Genomic DNA, 25,816 nt, shown 5'->3' with positions numbered 1-25,816 from the left:
ATCCAATGAATCAAGATCAAATCTGAATATAAGATTCATTCTTCAAGTATTTCTCTTAATTTTGATTTTTTTTAAAACACAAGTGAACACTAAGGTAAAATAGATATTCCCTATGGGAGTCAGTAAGAGTCCAATACTGTGAAGAAACTGTTTACTTTGTAATCACAGAACACTAAATGGCTTTAAGTTCTCTACTTCTAAAGAATAATTATTTGTTTAAAGCTTTTCACTAATAAATTATATTCCCCTAAATTGGATACGAACACTGTATCCCTAGTAAACTTTAAAAGCTGCATATTAAATTTAGCACAGCATAAAGATGATATGTACAAATGGCAAACTGTAAATATTGTGAAATACACCCTGATAGAAAAAGTATTGTTACTTTATCAGATAAGTGACTACCAATCAATAACTCTTGTGGATGTTAATGGCACATTGTGCAACCCAGCAGTCAAGCCTCCAGTTTATGATTTTTTAGGACAGGTTAGTAAATTAGTTCCACTTGCAAGAACTTTTGTTTGGAAGTAGAAGTGCAAGACAGATCTTGCACTTTCAAAGCAACAGGGGAAGGGGAAGTGCAAACATTGACTGTAGAAATGAACTAACCAATTAAGCTATTGACATTAAAAGTACCAGCTTTGCAAGGCTTGCATCCCCAACAATGTTTTTTGACTAGACAGACTACTGTCAGAAAAGGTCAGGAACAAGCTTGCTGTTTATGGAATTTATAAATAATTAATTCTTCAGAATACAAAACAAAGTAATGAGGACACAAAACAGGAAGCAATTTACATGGCTCCCTATATTAACAGAACGAGGAAGTGTTCAGTGATCTTCCTAGATATTCAAACTCACTTTACAACCATTGCAACTGTATACGCTCCTCTGCTATCAAACCTAACATTTCCTTAATTCTGAAAAATAACTACACTAAGAAAGGATAACAAAAGTACACAACAGAGTTCTAAAGCAGAGAAAAGAGGGGGTAAAGGATACATTTAATTTATGGCCTCCTCATCCAACTACAAATTAAGCACTTCCTTTGAAGCACAGTAGGAGTTACAAGATGAGCACAGAGCTTTTTAAAATTTATTTACATCAAGCAGTCTAAGCCCTTTCCAAGTTTGTTTATTTGTCCTTGATCCACACATGAGTGTTCCATGGCAGCGCATTCAATGAACTACTCATGCAGGTGAACTACCTTCTGAGAAACAGCTGCCCACTCACCATTTATGATTATTTGTCTCTCCATCAGGGAGCTCAAGGGAATAATCCTACTGTGTGTTTCTCCTTTATTTATTTTACAAGGTAAGGTGTTTAACAGGATATATGATTGTCTAGAGCTCATTGCTGTCAAATTTTCAACCACCACTCCTGAAAAGTGCGAGAGAACTAGTTTAGTGCCTGAGCCTACAAAGCGCTGAGTGCCTCCAAAGAAGTTCCCACCATCCTCAGGCATAGGTACAGGAACAATGGGTGCAGGGAGTGCTGCCACACCCTCTTGCTTGAAGTATTAATAACAAGGTCTCTGCCTTCAGCACTCCCTGTATAAAAATTGTTCCAGCACCATTGTCCTCAGGTTACGTCCACACTGCAGCTGGGAGGTGTGATTCCCAGTGCAGGTAGGCAGACTCACACAAGCTCTGCTGGAACTAGCATGCTAAAAATAGTAGCATGGGTGGCGGCTCATGCTAGCCACCCGAATCCAAGCCTGCCTCACCCTCTGCATCCCAATTTGGGTGGCTAGCCCAAGCCACCACCTGTGCCGTAACCTCCACACTGCTATTTTTATGGTGGTAATTCAAGTAAAGCTAGCATGAGTCTATGTGAACTGAAAAATGACACTTCACAGCTGCAGTGTAGACATACCCTCAGTGGCATCTGAAAGTGCTCAGCACCTCACAAGGAGGCACTCAAGGCCTCATCTAAAGTCCATTGTTACCAATGGGAATCTTTCCATTGATTTCAGTGGGCTTTGGATCAGGCCTTCAGTAGCTTCTGGCTCCATCCTTCCCTACTGAGGTCGAGTGGAGTTATGACATTATTACAACGGTGAAGGATAAGGCACAAGGTTGGTAACCATTTCTATTAATTTCTTCACTTAGATTATTGTTCCTTGCTCCAAATACTTATCAGAAGTTAATCAAAAGCTCCTCCTGCTTTCTAACATGGATATAGGGCCTGAACCAGAGCCCAATGACGTCTCCCACAGACTTCAATGGATTGTAAATCAGGTCCTTGGTTAAATTCAATAGGGGTTTTTGTTGCCTGAGGTATTTAAACTCACAACAGAGTGAAGAACAGTGACATTTGCTTGTATCATTTTCATCTCATCCTTACTGCATGAACTTGACACACTTCTTCCACTTTTCTCAGACAGACCTGTTCTGTACCTTCTTTGCAATCCTCGGATCACTTCTTTGTAGCAGCTTTTGGTTCCTCATTATTTTATCAACTCTCATTCTACAACACAACCAACCAAACATGTTAGCAGACAAGTCCAATGAATCAGAGAGGATGAAAATTCCTGCCACCTACCTATTTTTTAAAAGCATGCTAAGCAAAGGAACTAGGTGCTCAGGTATCTGGTAATGGGATATAGAGCCTTTCACCTCCAGGTCATTGGTAAAGCCCACTGTGGGACAGTCCAGCCAATAGCGGGGATGCTGAATGGCATAATTTTAAATAGCACAGCACAACTAAACATTTTTGTCACTGAATTAGTAAATACAGTAGAGAACATCTATTTGCACTAATGATGTGGAGTCCTGCCACACATTAATGAATTTAGTAAACTAATAAGTGCACAAACAATAAAAGAATAAGATAATGCATCAACTGTATTCCATTCTGACAGTGTAATGTATTTTTGCTACTGAGGAAACTACTTCATCATATACTCATACACACGTTGTAGAATATCATGAAAAAATAATGAAATCTTAGCAATACAAGCTAACACTGCAGCATCTGCTATTAAATCTTCGCAGAGAGATGGGGAGAGACCACTCGTTTTAAGTACGGATTGTAGTGTGTGGATTAGCAAGGTATTTGTTTTAGAGCACAAGAGTACTTTGCATGAAAGCTGTTACATTTTTTGTATGTAAAAATCTGAACTCGAGCCAACTTTTTTAATAGTGATCTCTTCAAGAAAGAAAAATAGCCCTAAAAGCCTACAAGCACTGCCCATGAAAAGAAATGGCATTATTCTGAAAGCAGAAACAGGGAAAGGACAAGTCTAGAGAAATAGATGCTGCCGATGATTTGCAATACTTTCTATGAAAAGAAAATGGCTATCAGTGCACATTTCCCTCCTAAGTAAATCAGAAATTGGGTGTCAAGCTTTGTGATGCTGACTCCAACTCTGACAAATGAAAATACCAGATTATATAATAAGCATTAACACAAGCAGCCAGCCTGCTCACTGGACAGCTCTTGTTCTTGTGTGACCCACTAGCAGAGCTGGCACAAAGTGGATTTGACAACCCAAAGGGGAAGATGTTAATCCATACATTTATGGGAAATACAACACATGCTTTCTGAACTGTGTCAAGTTTAAACGAACACTATGCATAATTTGCAAAGCTCAAGTTCAAACAAAGGCCAGGATCTCAGCTGATCTACCATAAAATAAAGCAGTGATTTTCCAGAAATACTAAAATCTTGAGGAGAAAATCATTCTAGATTTTTCATAACAAGATTTCACTGCCTATCTAGTTATATAGACATTACACAATGCCTGGTGCTGTGTAATATTTACCTATGTTACACAGTGTTATGAAATAATGTCTTACTGCAGGATAAATTCAGAAGCAGCAAATCCCAGAAATCATCTGTACAAATATATACCCATCATCTGTCGATATAAAGGAAATAAAGACAAGATTGAATATTAGTTAAAAACAGATAATGAGCTAAATCAATGGAATTACCCCAGCAGAGACGTTGGCCTCATACAATTAGTTAATTTAAATATTACAAAGTCACACACTGCTTTAACTCTGACAAAGTTCTGAAACTTGGTGTACATACAAAAAAGCATCAGTGTCAGCAAGATATTTGTATAAAACTTCAATCAGTACATAAGAAGCCAGCTTGTTAAAAGATTCAAAAAGGGGCAAGTATAATGAAGTATAATGGATATATTAAAATAAAGTTTCACCATTCATTTACACCATAGGACAGAATGGGTCCCCTGGGTTTTCTGAGCTGACAGATCAAGACACCTGACTCCATAAACTCTACCCATTTTGACCAAATCAAACAGCGGAGCCTTCATTTGTGTACTACTTGCACAGGTGAGACCAGACCAGGGTCAGCTGCTGTACTGAGCGATAGAGCTCAGTTTTCAGCGGCAAGAGAGGGTGCTTTGGGTTTGACCAAAAATAAAGTGTAACTTTGAAATGAGACAGAATAACAGCGGTGAGGGTCATGGTGAGGCTGGAAAGCTGAGTGGGTGTGTAAGCGCTAGATGAAAGTGTTCAAACTGGAGCATCCCCACCACTCGTGCCCTTTACCCCTGCGCGTTAGCAGGCCCAAGAATGAAGCTCAAACTGAGACCAATGACCCAGCGCTACTGCGCGCGTCTTCCGACTCCATTTAGCCGCGTGAGAACAATTTACAACCAAGTGCCTCCGCTGTGTTTTTTTACCCTCTCAGGCCTTTTAGCAAACGCCTCGCACACGGGCCAGGGATTAGAAGCAGGCGATTGATTTGAGGTGAATCGACTGAGCCTCGACAATTTAATCTGGCACTTTTATGAAGGGCTGGAGGGGATAATGCTCTGGCCGCAGCTCTCTCCCTCTGCCTCTCCTCCCCCACCACACTGGGTGGGTGCGACCGGCCACCAGGCATCTCCTGGAGCTGCTCACAGCCGCCCGAGGATAAGAGACTGAAACAACTTTCCATCCCTCGGGCCCGATCCTCCCCACAAGTCACCCCCAACCTGCCCCTTCGCCCAGCGGCCAATGCAACCCGAGCAGTGCTGCGGGCCAGAGGAGGCAGCCCAAGCCCGGGAGACCTGCTCCAGGTGCAGCCCCACCCCCCAGCCCCTCTCTCCATCTATGTGCGAGATGCACGCTGCAAACTTTTCAAACTTTCCCGGGAAGTCGCTCAACCGGGATGGGGCTTGCTGCTGCCGCTGCCCCCGGTCTGCTCTCTCTTCCTCCCGGCCCCCCTCAATCAGGGCGACCCTCTTTCCTCCCCGGCCGGAGTATCGGCGTGGCCAAGGAGGAGGCGACTAGTTTCCGCCCGGGACCTGCCTGAGCCCCAGCCGGGGATGCACTTGTCACCCGCCGCCTCCAGCCTCGCACGCAGGGGCTGCATTGCTGCGCCGACTCCAGAGTCTCCAGAGACCCCGCGGCAAGGGGTGGGGAAGGGAACAGCTACCGTAATACAGCGCGGAGGACTGTGGCCATATAGTTACAGCGCAGGGGCGGCAGCTGCTGGGCTCTCCGCTGGGGGGTGCGATGCCTTCCGCCCCCCCGGGGCTGGATGGCTTTGACTGGGGAGGGGCCCCTACTTACACTGCTGTTCTCGCCCGTCCAGTGCACCATCGCCTGGTTGTGAGACGCGTCCCCTTTGAGCACGAAGGAGGTGCTGATCAGAGAGACCTGCTCCCTGGCTGGGCGGGAGGAGGTGGAGGATGCTCTCCTGGAGCGACTCCCCGCAGCAGCCCCCACGCCTTCGCCAGCGCGCCCCAGCGCACTAGCCTCCTCCCGGCCGCCGCCTCCGCCGCGGAACAGCAGCTCCCGCGGGTTCCTTCTTGCCCGGGTCACCCAGCTGGAGCTCTGGCCGCCCCACTGCTCCGAGGGGCGCGCAGCCCAGCAGGCACCGAGCAGCAGCAGCAGCAGCGCCAGGCTAGGGGCTGTCCTGGGGAGGGTCCCTGTTGGAGACACGAGTGGCCCCCTTTGCGCCATGCTCGCCTTCGGATGTGCTAGTGACAGGCTGGGATGTGAATGTGAGACAGATACACAGCCTCCGGAGGGGGGAGGGAGGGGAGGAGGGCAGGGTTTGTAACCAAAGCGAGGGTTTACACTGGAAACAACGTGCTCGGGACTCCTCTCCCAGCCAAGGAGAGGCGCCGCCATCTGCTGGCTCCTCTCTGAAGCCCAAGGCGCAGGCAGCCTCAGAGCCCAGCACAGCCGCACATAATGTACTGGGAAGGCTGGGTCCCACCCACCCCTACACTCCCTGTGCGATCATTCGTGGCCCTGGGTTGGGGGCTGCTCCCTGCTGCAAATAATGGACATCAGGATGACAGGAGCAGCGCTGCTGGCTGTTACATCCTGCCTTGCAAAATCTAAACTCCTGCAGTTCTTGAATGTTCTTTGTGTGTGAATGCCCCCCAGAAGTGAACAGAACCACTCCATGCTGTCCCAAATTACTCCATCCTCTAGGCTTCAAAGTGTGTCTAGGGCACGGCCTCTGTCTTTTCTGTTGGAGGGTAGATTATTTTGTCACATGAACTGTCCTTCTTGTGTGATTTGTGCTCAGCCTTATACAGTATAAGTGCTTGATAAATAATGGTGTGGGTGTGTATATAATTACACACACACAAGACACATTAAAAGAGCATTAAGGTTGCAAAGTCAAGCACTCAAACATTAGGAATTGCCAGAATTAAGGTTGTCTGTGCAACCTTAATTCCACCCCCTTGTGTATATGCATATGATAAAAATACTTTAATTCAGCAGTTCTCAAACTGTGGGCCAGGACCCCAATGTGGGTCACGACTCTGTTTTAATGAGGTTGCCAGGGCTGGCATTAGACTTCCTGGTGCCCAGGACTGAAGGCGAAGCCCGAGCCCCACCCCCCGGGGCCCAAGCCCAAGCCTGAGGGCTTCAGCCCTGGGCGTGGGACTCAGGCTTTGGCTTCAGCCCTGGGCAGCGGGGCTCAGATTACAGGCCCCCCACCCGGGGCTGAAGCCCTTTGGCTTTGGCCCCACTGCCCCGGGAGGCAGGGCTCGGGCGGACTAAAGTTTCGGTCCCCTCTCCTGGGGTTGTGTAGTAATTTTTTGTTGTCAGAAGGGGGGGCGAGGTGTTTGACGAACCGCTGCTTTAATTACATGATCATATATTTTTCCATAGGACCCCTACTCATTCAGTACACTGCACAGGATGGAGGGTGTTCAGTTAAAGAGCAGGTATTCAATATTTTTTATCCTCATTGTTCAGTGCGTGGCCTTCGGCATTAGTTATAGCACACTAGTCAAACCTTGCTCTGAAGACAGAATTATTAATTTCCTCAAGGGCTTTCCCACGGAATCATCGCTATAGTATTGGAGTGCTTCACAAACATTTTATCTTCACAATATCCCTATGATGGGAGATGGTGGTATTATCTCCCCTTTTACAGATGGGAAACTGAGGCACAGAGAAACTAAGTCAAAAGTGTCCACTACTTCTGGGTGCCCAACTTGATACATCTAGGATCTGATTTTTCAGAATATTAAGCATTATGCGGCACTTTATGTAATCAAGCACAGCTCCAAGCGACTTCAATGGTCGCTGAATGTCCCAGTCACCTTGTGCAGCCAGTCCCAGTCTTTTCCTGTTCCCCTTCCCCATCCCCTGGCTCCAGTCTATCGCCATTTCCCTCACGACTCCCAGTTCCAAAATTCCCTTCCCCCCTTCTCACAGTCTCTTTGCCCAACCACTGTCAGTTACAGTCCCCACCACCACTCCATTCACAGTCTCACCAGACTCTTTGTCACAATCTACTCTTTCCTTTTCCTGCTGGTCTAGCTAAGACTGAGTCAGACAACTTCCTCCTCTACATTGGCTGGTGCCAGGAATGGGATTACTGAGTGTGCAAGAGAAACAGGCTCTCAGTTCCAGTTCCAGTGCCTGGCTCCACTCCTGCCTGGAGCAGCCAGTCATTACAGGGGAAATCCTTCTTTCTCAGCCCCCTGTAGTCCTAAGCTGAAGTATGTTTCAACTTCAAAGAGCAACTGAGCATATGCAGTCAGGTCAGTAGTAGGAGCTGTGAGGGGACAGTACATGCTGCGTCTGCTAAGAGCTGTGAGAGCCTAGAGCATGCTCAGTGAGGATGGATTCTTCAGAGATTTTAGCTGTTAAACTCTAGCAAGTCTCTACTGAGCATATGTGAATTGAGATTTTTCAAAGGTTTATAACTGGTCCAAATTTGGGCAGGTTTTCACAGAGATGGAAAAAGGCAATACCTGATACAAAGGCTACCCTCTGCCTCTGTCAAATTTCAAGTCCCTGCTCTAAAGCATAGGAATGCTGGAGTTTCTTTAAAAAGAAGTTTCCAGAATTTGTTAACATAGGCAAAACAACATATATTTCCCTAGCCTCATTCTTGGAAACAACTCAATCATTTTGAAATTTTCCCCAAAAAAGGTCAGACAAAGGCAGACAACCAGCATGTAAAATTTCAGCCCAAAAGGTTAAAAATTGATAAAGTTTTAAGCAACTGAAAACAGGGTCTTATAGTGGGATTGTAAGGCAACCTTAACAGCCTAGTACTAGCACTGCCTATAATACAGGGGTTCTCAAACTGGGGGTCGGGACCCCTCAGGGGGTTGCGAGGTTATTACATGGGGGGTCACGAGCTGTCAGCCTCCACCCTAAATCCTACTTTGCCTCCAGCATTTATAATGGTGTTAAATATATAAAAAAGTGTTTTTAATTTATAAAGGGGGTCGCACTCAGAGGCTTGCTATGTGAAAGGGGTCACCAGTACAAAAAGTTTGAGAATCACTGCTATACTAGAAGTATGTATATTTCCTGTGCACAGAATGGGGCAAAATTCCTGTGGAAAAAGGAGAATGTGGTCACAAAATTAAAGATTCAGGCCATGTTTACACTACAAACTTAAATCAACTTAAGCTAAGTCGACATGCAGTCAGTTGTGCATGTCCACGCCCCACTCCTTGTATTGGTGGAGCATGTCCTAATTAGCAGTGCTTGCATCGATGCAGAGAGCAGTGCACCATAGGTAGCTATCCCACAATGCAACTTGCCATAGGGAGTTTTGGGAAGGGCTAGCAGTGCCTCATGGGAGCAAAACATTCTTGCAGGAGTGACTAGGAACATGGCTTGAACATCCCATGATGCAGTTTTCTCCCTCCCCTGATTTCATCCACATCCCATATTTCACACCTTTTTTCAAAAGCCTGGCATACCCATGCATCCACCATCTCTAGAGAAGCACGGACCCCGCACAGCTGTGCACTATTGTGGTGAGTGTCGCAAACACGACATGCTTTATCCTGCAGTATTTCCAGAGCCGCGAGAGGAACTGCCGCATGGAAGTAGCCTGGCTGGAAGCCATAGAACGAAACAATTCCCGGTTGCTGTTTACAGTCACAGAGCAACTGAGCATGGTACAGCGCCAATTCTGGTCCCAAGAAACAAGTACTGACTGGTGGGATCACATTGTTATGCAGGTACGGGATGACAAGCAGGAGCTGCAGAACTTTCAGATGCACAAGACCACTTTCCAGGAACTGTGTGCGGCGTTTGCCCCAGCCCTGCAGCGCAGCGACACTAAAATGAGATCTGCTCCAACAGTGGAGAAGTGAGTAGTGATCACTGTGTGGAAACTTGCAATGCCAGACTGCTACCAGTCAGTTGGAAATCAATTTAAAGTCAGGAAATTCACTGTGGGGGGTGCTGTGATCCAAGTATGCAGGGCCATTAATCGCCTTCTGCTACAAGAAGGGTAGTGACTCTGGGCAATATGCAGGAGATACTGGATGGTTTTGCCGCATTGAGGTTCCCTAACTGCGGTGGGGCAATAGATGGCATGCATATCCCTATCTTGGCACCACGCCACCTTGCCCTTGCCACAGAATATATAAACAGAAAGGGATAGTTTTCAATGGTGTTGCAAGCGCTGGTGGATCACCGGGGATGTTTTACCGACATCAACGTGAGATGGTTCGGGAAGGTGCATGACCCGCGCATCTTTAAGAACACAGGCCTGTTCAGAAAGCTGCAAGCAGGGACTTTCTTTCTGGACTGCAAAATCACCATAGGAGATGTTGAAATGCCAATAGTGATCCTGGGAGACTCAGTCTACCCCTTACTCCCATGGCTCATGAAGCCGTACACCAGACACCAGAACAGCAGCAAGGAGCGCTTCAACAGTAGGATCAGCAAGTGCAGAATGGCAGTTGAATGTGCTTTGTCTGCTTGAAGGGTCGCTGGCACAGTTTGCTCACTAGGTTAGCCCTCTTAGCTGCCTGCTGTGTGCTTCATAATATCTGTGAAGCAAAGGGAGAGAAGAACTTTCCACAGGGTGGGGCATAGAGGTGGATAGGCTGTCTGCAAATTTTGAGCAGCCAGATACCAGGACTACAAGAAGAGCCCGGCGGGGAGCAATGAGGCTCAGGGAGGCTTTGAAACCCCATTTTATTAACGACTCACACGAATGTGTGTTGTGTTGTGCCTGCCAATAGTCTGAACCTTGCTGTGACTGCTGTGTGTGTAGTAATGTAACCTTGGAAATACACCTCTTGATTTGCTCTGAACTTGACTCCCAGACCCCACCCACTACAGTCATTAGAGCCCCCACCCTTGCTACAGCTGGGGAGACAACCCCACACTCCATTCAGTCTGTGGCTCCTCCAAAGACACTGCCGGTGAGGGGGGGTGTTCTTGATGCCCAGGGAATGGGTTGAGACCCACCAACTAATACCTCACAGAGGCCACCACTGTGGCTGCCATGAGTGAGGGGAGTGTGGGCTACTGCTTAGAGTGTGGAGGGGATTGGAGCAAGGATTCCTGGGTTCTATTCACAGCTTTGGCTCTATGTGAACTCGTTCACATCCTCCCTCAGTGCCTCGGTTTCCCTCTCCCACCCACCCCCCCACACACACTCTGAAGTAATAAAGATTATTTCATTTTCAAGAAATGGACTTTTATTGCATGATATAAAAACAGAAATATGTATCACAGAAGTAAACCTCGGAAATACAGGGGCATACAATTGGGAGGGGAAAAGCACATTCATCTTCTGTTCAAAATCACACCAGCTTTGCCTGTCACACATCCATGTATGAGCGGGGAGGAGGAGTACAGTGGTGTTGGAATCACGTTCTGGATGGGATGTAGAGGAAGTCGAGCTTCAAGGTGTTTCTCCTGAAGGTCTACCAGACGCCTCAGCGTGTCTGTTTGTTCCTTCAGAATCCTCAGTATCTCTTGCTGTTTACCACGCTCATTCTCCTGAGTTTTTGTTCTGCTCAAAATTTCCATGTTCATTTTTTCTGAGAGCAATCCTCCATGTCCTCTGCTCAGAGTCCACTGTCCCAGAGGCGTTGATTATCTCATTAAACATATCATCGTGCATTCTCTTTCATCTTCATCTTATTTGTGAGAGCCTCTCCGCCAGTGTGGAGGAAGAGTTGAAGGCCACACTTTTCAGCTGTAAAACATGCAAAGCACAAATGAACCATTGTCAGTGCAGAGCCAATGTTCAGTGCAGACTTGCTATATAAAAACCAGGGCTGTTGATTAATCACAGTTAACGCACACGATTAACTAAAAAAAAAAATTAATCGTGATTAAAAAAATTAATCGTGATTAATCGCAGTTTTAAATCACAGTTAAACAATAGAATACCAATTGAAATTTATTAATTATTTTGGATGTTTTTCAACATTTTCAGATATATTGTATTCTGTGTTGTAATTGAAATGAAAGTGTATATTATTTTTTATTACAAATATTGGCACTGTAAAAATGATAAACAAAAGAAATAGTATGTTTCTGTTCACCTCATACAAGTACTGTAGTGCAATCTCTTTGTTGTGAAAGTGAAACTTACAAATGTCGATTTTTTTTGTTACATAACTGCACTCAAAAACAAAACAATGTAAAACTTCAGAGCCTACAAGTCCACTCCATCCAATCACTAAGACAAAGAAGTTTGTTTACATTTACAGGAGACAATGCTGTCCACTTCTTATTTACAATGTCACCAGAAATGAGACCAGGCATTTGCATGGCACTTTTGTAGCCGGCATTGCAAGGTATTTGCATGCCAGATATGCTAAACATTCGTATGCCCCTTCATGCTTCCTGATCTAGGAGGAACGCATGTTCCGGGTCCTCCGCCAACTCCCTGGCCGGAGGGCAACTGGGAGGGGGCGAAACAAACTGCAACCTGTACCCCAGGGATATAGTGGTGAGGACCCAGCAGTCCGTGGTAATACGGAACCATTGCAGACTGAAGGCAGGTAAACGATTGGCAAACCTGAACTTTATTAACTGGGGGGGGGGGGGGTTAACCTGGCAACAGGCCCGGTAACCCCCCGCAAGCAGTCAAAAACGCCACTTCCCTGGCCTCCTGGCCTTAGAGGGCCCCAGATGAGGGGCCGAACAGACTGGCGTTGTGACCGGCGCCTCTGCTCCCGCTGCTTCTTAGGCGGGGGCTCATATCTGCCCCGAGCCTGTGGAGTGGAGGTGTGAGGCCTGGGCTTGTCCTTGGCCGGCGGGATGTACAGGCCCAGTGTCTGCAGGGTAGTACGGGAGTCTTTCATCTCGTGCAGACGCGTGTCTGTTTGATCTGCAAACAGGGCCCGACCATCGAATGGCAGGTCCTGCATGATTGACTGGGACTCAGCCGATAGTCCAGAGAGCGAAAGCCAGGACGCCCTTCTCATGGAGATCGCTGCGGCCATCGAACGAGCGGCCGTGTCCGCCGCATCGGAGGCCGCGTGGAGCGCTGCTTTAGCCGCCGCCACACCTTCCTCAACTAGAGCCCGGAACTCCTTCCTGTCCTGCTCGTGAAGAGAAGGCTCAAATTTGGGCAGGGATCCCCAAAAGTTAAAGTCATATCTGCTCAAGAGTGCTTGATGGTTGGCCACTCTGAGCTGAAAGCTCGCAGACGAATAAACCTTTCTTCCAAAGGAATCCAGCCTGCGAGCGTCTTTGTCCTTGGGGGTGGGAGCGGGTTGGGCGTGTCTCTACCAGTGGTTCACGGACTCCACCACTAGAGAGTTCGGAGTTGGGTGGGAGTAGAGGTACTCGTGCCCTTTTGTGGGCACAAAGTACTTCCGTTCGGCCTTTTTGGAGATAGGACCCAGGGATGCTGGGGTTTGCCAGAGGCCAGTAGTGATATTGGCCACCCCCTGATGGAGCGGGAGGGCCACGCGTCCCGGCATCGAGGAGGTAAGGACATTGAACAATGTGTCCGATGGTTCCTCCATCTCCTCGGCCTGGAGCTGGAGATTCGATGCCACCCTCCTGAGTAGCTCCTGGTGGGCCTTGAAATCCTTCTGAGAGACCGGAGGAAGTGGAGCCACGGAGTCATCCGGTGCCAAGGAGGTCGGTGCCGCGGTGTCGTCTGCACCCGGCTGTACCGGTAGCTCGACGTCCTGACCCGGGGCCTGAGTCGGTGCCGGAGGGTTGGTGCCCACTGCCTCATCACGGTGCCAAGGCGGCGACGTCGGCTGGGCCTGGGACGCTCCCGCCACGGAGCGGGGTCCCGGCAGTGCCAGTGCCTGGGGCCACGGTGCCCACTGGCACCACTGTCCCTGCCAGGGAACGGCCTGGCCCTGGGGTGCAAGGGGACCCGCAAGGGCCGACTGGTCCTGCGGCACCGAGCGGCTCGACGAGGGGCAGCTGCATGCCGAGGCGGAGGTCCGGGACGAGCGAACGGTGCCATACGAACGGCTGGATCGGTCCCAAACATGACGTCTCCAGCCCCTGGAGGAGGACAGGTAGGAGTCGGGAGTACTGTCTCCATAATCCCTCCGGCGCCCAAGACTACGACCCCTCGGTGCCTGGGGCTCCCATGACGAGCTCCGGGCGTAGCGCCTTCCACGGTGGGTGCCGGAGCGTGAACGGCGGTGCCAACGATGACGAGACCTGTCCCTGCGGGCAAGGCTCAAAGAGGAGCAGTGCCGCCTTTTAGTGCCTCCCCTACAGTCTTCCGGAGTGGAGGTGGAAAGCTCGCTTGCAGACGACCCTGCTCGTGGTGTAGAGGTGCGCCATGGTCTGCAGCTCGGCCTTTCAACTCGGGACGGTGCCTCGACCTCGGAGACGTCCGGAGAAGGTTGATGGGCACTGAGTGGTAGCTTCCCACGGGATCGGGGGCCCAACTGAAGTGGCACTCCCGGCACTGGAAGCGTCATGATGTCACACGCGGCCTGAGCTGCCTCCGGCATCGAAGGCATTCTCACCTCTGGCGAGGTGCGTGTGGAGGGCTCCAGACTACTCCGCTCCACCCGAGTTGGAGGTCTCGGTCCCGATGGGGATCGTGGGCTGCCCAGCGCGGGTCTAGCCTCACCCCGTTCTTTCTCCCGGCGCCGCTGAGTCTTCCCTTGCTTCTTAGAAGGGGAGCGGTGCCGTCTCGTCGACGGGGCCTCGTTGCACACCGACGACGTGGTACCAGGCGCGGAATCAGGACGGCGTGCCAAGAGCGCTTCGCTGCGCGCCAAGGACGCGGTGCCCAGCATGGGGTCGGCTCGACGCGCCGGTGCCGGGGCCAACGCCGGCTCCATTAGGAGAGCTCGGAGTCGGATCTCACGCTCTTTCTTTGTTCGCGGTTTGAAGGAGCGGCAAATTTTACACTTCTCACAATGTGAGCCTCGCCCAGACAGCGAAGACACTGAGTGTGTGGATCGCTTCTGGGCATAGAATTGCGACAAGAGTCGCATGACTTGAAGCCTGGGCCACGGGGCATGCCCCGAGCCCAGCACTAACAGAGAAAAGTTCAACAAGTAACTTCAGTGAAAGCTGGATACCACTAAGGCTAGAATGCTGCAGCAAAGCTGGAGCACAAAGTTCTGACTACCTTCACTGGCGGCAAGAAGGAACTGAGGGTGGGGGGAGCACGCAGCCCCCTTTATGGCGCGATATGTCGGCGCCACTCCAGGGGTTGCAGTGGTGCTCCCCCACTACGGATGCTGCCAAGGGAAAAACTTCCGGCACCGGTGCACGTGGCGAGCATGCACACCTACTGTGGAATACACAGGAGCAATCACTCGAGGAAGAACATTTTCATTTCTACAAGGTATTCATTGAACCGGTTTGCTGTCCCAGCCATGGTGAGTACATCCTGGAGTAGGGGCGCCAGAACATCTGTGCAGTGGAGGGGTAACCTGCGGCAGAACTAGGGTGGCCAGTGGGCCATGACACCTCCCCTTTGTAACATGGACATAGTGTGGAGGTCAGGGACCGGCATTCCTCCCCCCAAATTGCAAGCCTCAGCAGGGACGATGCTGGGGGGAAGAAGGGGACTTGCAGTGGGCTATAGCCACCACATTTTCCTTTCCCACCCCTCCCAAAGCCGCTGCCACTCTCTGGCACCCAAGGCACCACCCCCTGCCCAGTCCAGAAGCTGGTCCCGGGCAGTGGTAAGAGACGCCATGGGAGCCCGGGCCACTGTGGGGAGGCCCGGACTCTCCACCTGCTCTGGGCAGGGGGATGGAATGCCCAAAAGCAGCCCCCGGTCCATGTTCCCGCACCCTGCCTGCCCGAGGCTTGCAGTTTTTGGGGGCAATGCTGACCCCTGCCACACAAACTATAGCCATGTTAAACAGTGGGCGGCCATGGGCCCCCCAATTCTGGCACCCCTGCCCCATTGGCCCCCCAGGTTCCGGCATCCCTGTCCGGTGGTGGGGGAAGGGGCGAGCTATCACAAGGTGGGGGCACAAAAGCACTAGTGTTTGTGGTTCGAGCAGTTTAAATGAATACTACCACCATCTCCCATAGGTGACCCTAGCTGATATCATGCTCTTGAAGGTAACAGAGGCAGAAAGGGAACAGCTGCTGCATGCCTCCAGGTACAGACCAGGTCCTTATGCTGCTATGCTATGTACTGCGATGATGCCTGCCGAATTAATATTGGAGTGACATGGGAAAGTGTCCTACCATGGTGGAAGAAATAAGGCAGCCCTCCCCAAAAAGCCTTCTATAATGCATTGCAGACTACCTCCATGAAATTTTCCTGGAGATCTCTATGGAGAATTCCCAGGACATCCCTGTGTACATAAACATCTGTTTCGCAGGGCACCCTCTGCCTAGCTGGTCCAGGCACTGAGAAGCAGATAGCCACTCTACCGCCACTAGTTATTTAAATAAAAAATAGCAAATAAAAACGTGTGCCCTCACAATATTAATGCTAAATGCGTACTCACCACAGGTTCCTTCCGCAGCATCACATTCAGCCATGCTGCAGTTCTTTGACTGGCTGGACTACTCCGGGGTTACAAACAACTCCTGGCTCTCCAGGACAACGGATCCCCCACTTGCCTGTCTCCCATTCTCCCCCTCGTCCAACACCTCCTCCTCAACGTTGCCTGGAGTGGCTTGGGACTCCGACTCCTCTGAAGTATCCGTGTGGCTCTTGAAGGAGGGCAGGTCACCGCAGAGTATAGCCTGCAACTCCTTGTAACTGTTTGCCTCCCTTGCCTTCTGGTATGCCTGACCCTTCGCTTTCATGCGGCACTGCTGCGGGTCTCTCCGGTAGCTCTTCTCCACCATGTCCCAAGAGATCTTCGCGTAGATGTCCACATCTCTACAGCTTGATCTGAGCTGTGCCTAGACAGCCTCTTCTCCCCACAGACCCAGGAGATCCACCACCTCATACGTATTCCAGGCAAGAGCATGTTTGGAGCATGGAGAGGGCATGCTCAGCTGGGCAGGTGAGCTCTCCATGATGAACAAACAGGAAATGGAAATTCAAAAGTTCCTGGTCTTTTAACAGGGGAGGGACTGTTTCCTGTGTACCTGGCTACTGGGCAGCAGAGTTGAGAATGGTGACCAGAGCGGTCACAGTGGAGCATTGTGGGACACCTCCTGGAGGCCATCTAAGTCAACGTAACCAAGACAGTGTCTACACTGCCGCTACGTTGACTTATGCCTGGTCTACACTACGAGTTTAGGTCGACTTTAGCCGCGTTAAATCGAATTAAGCCTGGACACGTTCACACGACGAAGCCCTTTCTTTCGACTTAAAGGGCCCTTTAAACCGGTTTCTTTACTCCACCTCCGATGAGGGGATTAGCGATAAAATCGGCCTTAGGGGGTCGGAATTGGGTTAGTGTGGACGGAATTCGACGTTATTGGCCTCCGGGAGCTATCCCACAGTGGTTCATTGTGACCGCTCTGGACAGCACTCTCAACTCAGATGCACTGGCCAGGTAGACAGGAAAAGCCCCGCGAATGTTTGAATTTCATTTCCTGTTTGCTGAGCGTGGAGAGCACAGGTGACCACGCAGAGCTCATCAGCACAGGTAACCGTGATGGAGTCCCAGGATCGCAAAAGAGCTCCAGCATGGACAGAACGGGAGGTATGGGATCTGCTCGCCATATGGGGAGATGAATCAGTGCTGGCCGAACTCCGAAGCAGTAAACGAAATGGCAAAATATTAGAAAAGGTCTCCAAGGCCATGAAGGACAGAGGCCATAACAGGGACGCACAGCAGTGCCGCGTGAAAATTAAAGAGCTAAGGCAAGCCTACCACAAAGCCAGAGAAGCAAACGGAAGGTCCGGGGCTGAGCCGCAAACATGCCGCTTCTACGCGGAGCTGCATGCCATTCTAGGGGGTGCAGCCACCACTACCCCAACCGTGTGCTATGAGTCCCTCACTGGAGAAACACACAGGGAAGCGGGTTCGGGGTACGAGGAAGATGAGGATGAAGATAATGTAAATAGCTCACAGCAGCAAGGAAGCGGAGAAACCGGTTTCCCCAACAGCCAGGATATGTTTATCACCCTGGACCTGGAACCAGTAACCCCCGAACTCACCCAAGACCCTGTGGGCACACAGGGGACCTCTAGTGAGTTGGCTTGGGACTCCGACTCCTCTGAAGTATCCGTGTGGCTCTTGAAGGAGGGCAGGTCACCGCAGAGTATAGCCTGCAACTCCTTGTAACTGTTTGCCTCCCTTGCCTTCTGGTATGCCTGACCCTTCGCTTTCATGCGAATATTTCATGTAAATATTACACATGGTTTAAAAGCAAGCGTGTTTAATGATTAATGATTAATTTGCCCTGGCAATCGCGGCCAGTACAGCTACTGGAAAAGTCTGTTAACGTGTATGGGGATGGAGCGGAAATCCTCCAGGGACATCTCCAGAAAGCTCTCCTTCATGTACTCCCAAAGCCTTTGCAAAAGGTTTCTGGGGAGGGCTGCCTTATCCCGTCCGCCATGGTAGGACACTTTACCACGCCAGGCCAGTAGCACGTAGTCTGGAATCATTGCATAACAAAGCATGGCAGCGTATGGTCCCGGTGTTTGCTGGCATGCAGACAACATCCATTCCTTATCGCTCTTTGTTATCCTCAGGAGAGTGATATCATTCACGGTCACCTGGTTGAAATGGGGCAATTTTATTAAGGGGACATTCAGAGGTGCCCCTTCCTGCTCTGCTGAACAGAAATATTCCCCGCTGTTAGCCACGCAGTGGGGGGGAGGGGTGAAGTGATCATCCCAGAGAATTGGGTGTGTGGGGGAGGGGAATTAGTTGGGTTTGTGCTGCACGTTAACCCTGAAACCGCAGCCCCTCCTTTTACATTGCAAACCCATTTTAAATGGCCAACCCAACGGGTGCTTGGTATGGTTAATGAGAGCAGTACTGTTTGAAACCATCCCCACATGTTAAGAAGGTTAAAAAAGCCAAAAGACTGTGTCTTACCATGGCTGCCTGCAAGCTGAAATCTGTGGCCTGGCACTGCGTGAGTGATCTCTCACACCAAACCGGCAGGCCCTCAATATAAGAGGAAAAATGCGACCTTGTAACGAAAGCACATGTGCTGTGTGATGTGAACAGCAAAATTTAACGTGAAAGAGTGTACCCATTGTTCTCTAAAATGTATCTTTTTTAACCACCTCTCCCTTCTCCTCCACCAGCTGCAAATCTTTCTCCTTCACAGAGGCTAGTGAATATTCGAAAGCGGAAGCGAAGGACGCGTGATGAAATGTTTAAAGAACTACAGACTGCCTCCCACGCTGACAGAGCACAGCAGAATGCGTGGAGGCAGTCAATGACTGATTATAGAAAAGCCCAATATGAGCGAGAGGAGAGGTGGCGTGCTGAATCGCGGGCTGAAGAGCAGAGGTGGCGTGCTGAATCGCGGGCTGAAGATGAGAGGTGGCGTCAGCTTGCACACAGAAGGCAAGAGTCGATGCTCCGGCTGCTGGAGCATCAAACTGATATGCTCCAGCGTATGGTTGAGCTGCAGGAAAGGCAGCAGGAGCACAGACCACCGCTACAGCCCCTGTGTAACCAACAGCCCTCCTCCCCAAGTCCCATTGCCTCCTCACCCAGACGCCCAAGAACACGGTGGGGGGGCCTCCGGCCACCCAGTCACTCCACCCCAGATGATTTCCCGAGCAATAAGTGTTAAAGTTTTAAAGTTTTAAACTGCAGTGTGTCCTTTTCCTTCCCTCCTCCCCCACCCATCCTGGGCTACCTTTGCAATTATCCCCCTAGTTGTGTGATGAATTAATAAAGAATGCATGAATGTGAAGTAACAATGACTTTATTGCCTCTGCAAGTGGTGCTCGAAGGGGGGAGGGTAGGGGAGGGTGGGGTGCTTGGTTTACAGGGAAGTAGAGTTAACCGGGTGGGGGGGGGAGGGGCGGAGGGTTCATCAAGGAGAAACAAACAGAAGTTTCACACCGTAGTCTGGCCAGTCACAAAACTCATTTTCAAAGCTTCTCTGATGCGCACCGCGCCCTGCTGTGCTCCTCTAACCGCCCTGGTGTCTGGCTGCGCGTAATCAGCGGCCAGGCGATTTGCCTCAACCTCCCACCCCGCCATAAAATGTCTCCCCATTACTCTCACAGATATTGTGGAGCGCACAGCAAGCAGCAATAACAATGGGGATATTCTTTTCGCTAAGGTCTGAGCGAGTCAGTAAGCTGCGCCAGCGCGCTTTTAAACGCCCAAATGCACATTCCACCACCATTCGGCACTTGCTCAGCGTGTAGTTGAACAGGTCCTGACTCCTGTCCAGGCTGCCTGTGTACGGCTTCATGAGCCATGGCATTAAGGGGTAGGCTGGGTCCCCAAGGATCACGATAGGCATTTCAACATCCCCAACGGTTATTTTCTGGTCTGGGAAGAAAGTCCCTTCCTCCAGCTTTCGAAACAGAACAGAGTGCCTGAAGACGCGAGCATCATGTACCCTTCCCGGCCAGCCCACGTTGATGTTGGTGAAACGTCCCTTGTGATCCACCAGGGCTTGCAGCAGCATTGAGAAGTACCCCTTGCGGTTTATGTACTCGGTGGCTTGGTGCTCCGGTGCCAAGATAGGGATATGGGTTCCGTCTATCGCCCCACCACAGTTTGGGAATCCCATTGCAGCAAAGCCATCCACTATGGCCTGCACGTTTCCCAGAGTCACTACCCTTGATATCACCAGGTCTCTCATTGCCCTGGCAACTTGGATCACAGCAGCCCCCACAGTAGATTTGCCCACTCCAAATTGATTCCCGACTGACCGGTAGCTGTCTGGCGTTGCAAGCTTCCACAGGGCTATCGCCACTCGCTTCTCAACTGTGAGGGCTGCTCTCATCCTGGTATTCTGGCGCTTCAGGGCAGGGGAAAGCAAGTCACAAAGTTCCATGAAAGTGCCCTTACGCATGCGAAAGTTTCGCAGCCACTGGGAATCGTCCCAGACCTGCAGCACGATGCGGTCCCACCAGTCTGTGCTTGTTTCCCGGGCCCAGAATCGGCGTTCCACGGCATCAACCTGCCCCAGGAACACCATGATTTCCACATTGCTGGGGCCTGTGCCTTGTGAGAGGTCTAGGTCCATGTCCATTTCCTCATCACTCTCGTCGCCACGCTGCAATCGCCTCCTCCTCGCCTGGTCCTGGTTTTGCTTTGGCATGTCCTGGCTCTGCATATACTCCAGGACAATGCGCGTGGTGTTCATAGTGCTCATAATTGCCGCGGTGATCTGAGCGGGCTCCATGATCCCAGTGCTAGCTATGGCGTCTGGTCTGAAAAAAGGCGCGAAACTAGTATCTGACGGACCAGGGGAAGGAGGGAGGGAGGGAGGGAGGGGCGAGTGATGACATGGCGTACAGGTACAGGGAATTAAAATCAAGAAAGGTGGCTTTGCATCAGGGAGAAACACAAACAACTGTCACACAGAATGGCCCCCCCCCAGAGATTTAACTCAAAAGCCTGGGTTTAGCAGGCCGTTGATTTGACGGAGGGAGGGGGGAAGGAAATGAATACAGAACAAATCTATTTTTTACATCTTAAGACGACGGTGCAGCATGACTGATAGCCCTCGGCATTTTCTGGGTGCTTGGCAGCAAATACTGGGCGCTTGGCAGTTAGCCTTCAGGCCTATTGCACGATCTGCTGCTCAGGGAAGACTCAGCTAACATGCGATGAGCCAACAGGGCGCGTGGCAGAAAATGGCATACTACGACTGATAACCATCATCATCAAGACAGTTCCATAGGACTGAGCATGTCTGCCCAGGTGCCCATGATTGACAGCCACTGCTGTACGACGAGGACGGTTACCAGTCGTAATAAACCATCTACTGCCAAAAGGCAAGGGGGCTGGTGCAATGCAGCCCCACGGCTGCCAGCCCCACGGCTGCCGGCACCCAGATCGCCAATGAAGGCTACCAGTCATGCTGCACCGTCTACCGCCAAAAGGCAGTTAGCTGCTGCTGCTGTGTAGCAATGCAGTCCGACGGCTGCCGGCACCCAGATGACATATGGTGACGGTGAGCTGAGCTGAGCGGGCTCCATGCTTGCCGTGGTATGTTGTCTGCACAGGTAACCCAGGTAAAAAGGCGCGAATCTATTGTCTGCCGTTGTTCTGACGGAGGGGGAGGGGCCTGACGACATGTACCCAGAACCCCCCGCGACACTGTTTTGCATCATTCGGGCATTGGAATCTCAACCCAGAATTCCAATGGGCGGCGGAGACTGCAGGAACTGTGGGATAGCTACCCATAGTGCAATGCTCCGGAAGTCGACGCTAGCCTCGGTACTGTGGACGCGGTCCGCCGACTAGAGCACTTAGAGCATTTTATGTGGGGACACACACAATCGGCTGTATACAACCAATTTCTATAAAACTGGCTTCTATTAATTCGATCTAATTTCGTAGTGTAGACATACCCTCAACTACATTGACTTAAGCACTACACCTCTCATGGAGGTGGAGTAATTAAATCAACATAGCAGGAAAGTTACAGCGATGGGAGGGACCTGGTAGTGTAGACACAGACATTTTTAGGTCGATGTAAGCCACCTTATGCCGATCTAATTCCATAGTGTTGACCAGGCATCATTCAAATTGTACGTGCAACCTGAATTTTGATATTTCCTAATTTTTGAGTGCTTGACTTTGCACTAGGCTGGGCTTAGTGTTCTTTTGTGTGTAATATAATATACATTCACATGAAAGCTTGCATGCGTGTATATGTAACATACACTAATACATATATACTTATTTGAAGTGGCGATACGATAGCCACATGATAAATTTCATTAATAATCCATATTTTATATTTCACCAACCCTCTGCTTCACTTATCCATCTCCATGTGGACTTCTAACATAGCAACTCTATGAGCAGCCTCAAAGAACCACCATTTTAAAGAAGACTGCAAGAACAATCTTTTCCTCTTTCCTCAGCAAATGTGGAATTTCTTCCCCAGCAGAGAGACTATTCACTCTGTGACTGAGTAGCAGATTTAAGGTCTCATTTCTTATGACTCTTCATGGCTAGAAATGGAAGATGCACGCCACTGAAACAAGATGTATGCGTTCACAGCTTTTCCAGTGGGACACAACACTTTTTGGAAGATAGGCTTTAGCCAAACACAAGTTATTGGGATAAATACAGGGGCCATAGGGTGAAATCTAATGGCCTGTGATATACAGGTGGTCAGACTAGATGATCTAATGGTTCCTTTTGGCCTAAAACTATTAATCTAGGAGCATTTACTGCTAATCCTCAGACAATCCCAAGATATCTTTAACTCATGACATTCTTTATGGGGAAACTATTTTGGATAATTTTTTGAAGTTTCTAAAATTTGTTTCGTTTTAATTTTCCTCTACCCCAGAGCCCTGCACAGTTGGACTCAGAATTCCAAGAGCTTTTACATGTGGATAAATATGAAAAATAGTATCAATATTTTTAAGCTTTCCACATTTTAGAGATTTGGGATGACCAGAACAACTCATTTGAGTAATGTGGCCATCTCAAACTCATGCAGATAAAACTTTCATCACACCACTCCATCACGTAATCTCTACATACAATGACCTCAGCTGGAAGATGCAATGGAAGTGCAAAATGTTAATATTTACATGCAGAGATGCAAATTGTAAAAAAGTTGTATAAAAGGAAGTCAAACACAAGTGTCATCCATCAGAATAAAAGCAAAGCCTGAAGATAAAACCAAAGAGAATGATCTTAACATTCACCTTTTGCTTCATCATATGTTGTTTCTTCTGCTTGTGTAAAATTAGATTTGAGAAAGTGAAAACATCTGATTTTACAGTGTGCAGAAAGTTATTTTTCCAAACTGGGATCAGTGACAGGTGGTGGTAAAAGGCTTATTTGAATCATTGCAACTGGGACACATTCTCAGAATTGTAGAGATTAGGCCAGGGTTGGGCAAACTTTTTGGCCCGAGGGCCACATCAGGGTTCTGAAATTGTATGGAGGACCGGGTAGGGAAGGCTGTGCCTCCCCAAACAGCCTGGCCCCCACCCCCTATCTGACCCCTCCCACTTCCCACCCTGACTGCCCCTCTCAGAACCCCCAACCCATCCAATCCCCCTGCTCCTTGTCCCCTAACCACCCCCCAGGACCCCACCCCCTACCAACCCCCCCTGCTCCCTGTCCCCTGACTGTCCCAACCCCTATCCATACCCCTGCCCCCTGACAGGGCCCTGGGACTCCCACGCCTATCCAACCCCCCTGTTCCCCATCCCCTGACCCCATCCACACCCCTGAACCTCCACCCCATCCAACCCCCCTGCTCCCTGTCCCCTGACTGCCCCCTGGGACTCCCTGCCGATTATCCAACCCCCCGCCCCCTTACCATGCTGATCAGAGCTGGGGTAAAAGAATATTAGAAATACCACCACCAACAAAATTTGCTTAGAACTATGTCTTATGAGAGTGCCTGGGGAATCTGGATTTGCAGCATCTAAATTATAAAAAATGTCAAGAAAACAGAAGGCAACTTTTAAATATTTTAGTGCCAAGATGCTCTTTAAAATCCCATACAAATTACTATGATTTCATCGGAGATACAGAGCCTGGTATCTGGAAAAGCAATGCATTTATTATATAAAATGGAATTTTATTTATTTGCAAGACAAATTGATCAAAAAAAGTAACTTAAATTAGACCATGGATTTGTCTCTACTATATTTTTGTGATTTGAGTCTGCTATAATCATATAAATTGATCCATCAATAAACAAATACTCCCACTTTTTCAGGAAAAATCATAAACAAGCTGTGAATGGCAGAGCAGAGATAGCAGTTGCTGACAAACCTTTCTTTGACAGTTATTTTTATAAAACCTAAAATACCTACACAGTCCTGTCAAAAATTATTTTTCCCCATGAATTTTTAATAACGGTTTCATGTGGCAAAAATAATCATCCTTTGTGCCTACAGTGCAGTGTTTATGTGTTTTCCCTTGTTCAGCTTTCAGCCAAGGAATAAATCATTGTTCCTCCAATTTTCCAGCAGTGCTCTTATTGTTTTAAGCTGCATAAAACTGCATTGCAAAACACACAAATCTTCTGTTTTGGAAGGAGGGGGGGGAAATGCACTCATGGGGTCTCTGTTGTCAACAGAAAAGTATTACTGAAAATACTTTGTTACAGCTCACTTAATGCAGAATGTTTTTGTCTCTTCTGTTTATTCTTCCCCACCCATACACTATTTTCTTTTTCTATGTTCTCCATCTCTTAGCTGCAATTACTGGATGTTAGTGATCCTCTATCAGTGGGAGAGTGAGTTGGATTCATTCAGATTTTTTATATACTGGTTCAGACACCCACTGATTTTTGAAAACATACTATCAAAGACCTGTCTGGATCTCTTGCATACTGCATGTGGCCTCTAGACTTCATGACTTCAATCAAACAATCACTAAGTAGCAACGCACCATTTGATAGAGTGCCTGTCACTATCAGATTATGAATTATGGAACATATTAAATAATGATTTTATAATACTAATAAAGAAAAATAAAGGACCTGTTCTGTGCAAAGGCCCCTACTCAGCAAAACTCTTGAGCACATGCTTAATTTTAAGCATGTGACTACCCCCATTGACTTCAGTGGGTTTATTCACATGCTTAAAATTAAGCATCTTCATGTTTGCAGGATCAGGGTTTAAACCGGCACAAGAACAAAACCCCACAGAGTCTAATCCTGCATCCCTTAAATTCATTGGGTATCAATACCTCACCAGAGGATGATCATGCAGTATCAGCCCCAAATAAGTACAGTATTTGCAATACTAATGATGCACTATAACTCAGATGCAGATTGCTGTATTTGTGTAATTCTGGGTTTTTACATACAAGCTACACTAAGGGCTCATCTACACAACCCAGTCACAGCACAGTTAAAATGTATGCTGGGGACAAAAGCTAATGGTGTCCCCATAACCATGACCATTTACTTCTATATTTTCCCCTCATACTATGAATCATTCTCTCCACCCTTGTGCAGTCTAGCTGTAGTGTAGACAGGGCAGACCTAATATTTCCTTTTTTTTTTTTTTTTAAGTGAATTTAATGCCCATGTAGTGTACTGGACTAAATCCCTCCATAAAACAGAGAAAACTTGTAAGTAAGTTGTAACCAGATGTGACTACA

General features: G+C 48.8%; 1 protein-coding gene across 1 annotated transcript in view; it reads right to left on the bottom strand.

Annotated features, from left to right (window-relative positions):
• Positions 1-6,092, bottom strand: part of SORCS2 (sortilin related VPS10 domain containing receptor 2) — an 813,167-nt gene extending 807,075 nt beyond the window's left edge. Inside the window, exon 1 of the mRNA XM_065404758.1 lies at positions 5,529-6,092. Coding sequence (XP_065260830.1) covers positions 5,529-6,092 — 564 coding nt within the window. The remainder of the gene's footprint in view (positions 1-5,528) is intronic.
• Positions 6,093-25,816: the final 19,724 nt, after the last annotated feature.

The sequence above is a fragment of the Emys orbicularis genome, chromosome 5 (genome assembly GCF_028017835.1).
Source record: "Emys orbicularis isolate rEmyOrb1 chromosome 5, rEmyOrb1.hap1, whole genome shotgun sequence".
Taxonomy (NCBI): Eukaryota; Metazoa; Chordata; order Testudines; family Emydidae; genus Emys; species Emys orbicularis.
This window is presented reverse-complemented; position numbering and strand designations above follow the sequence as displayed.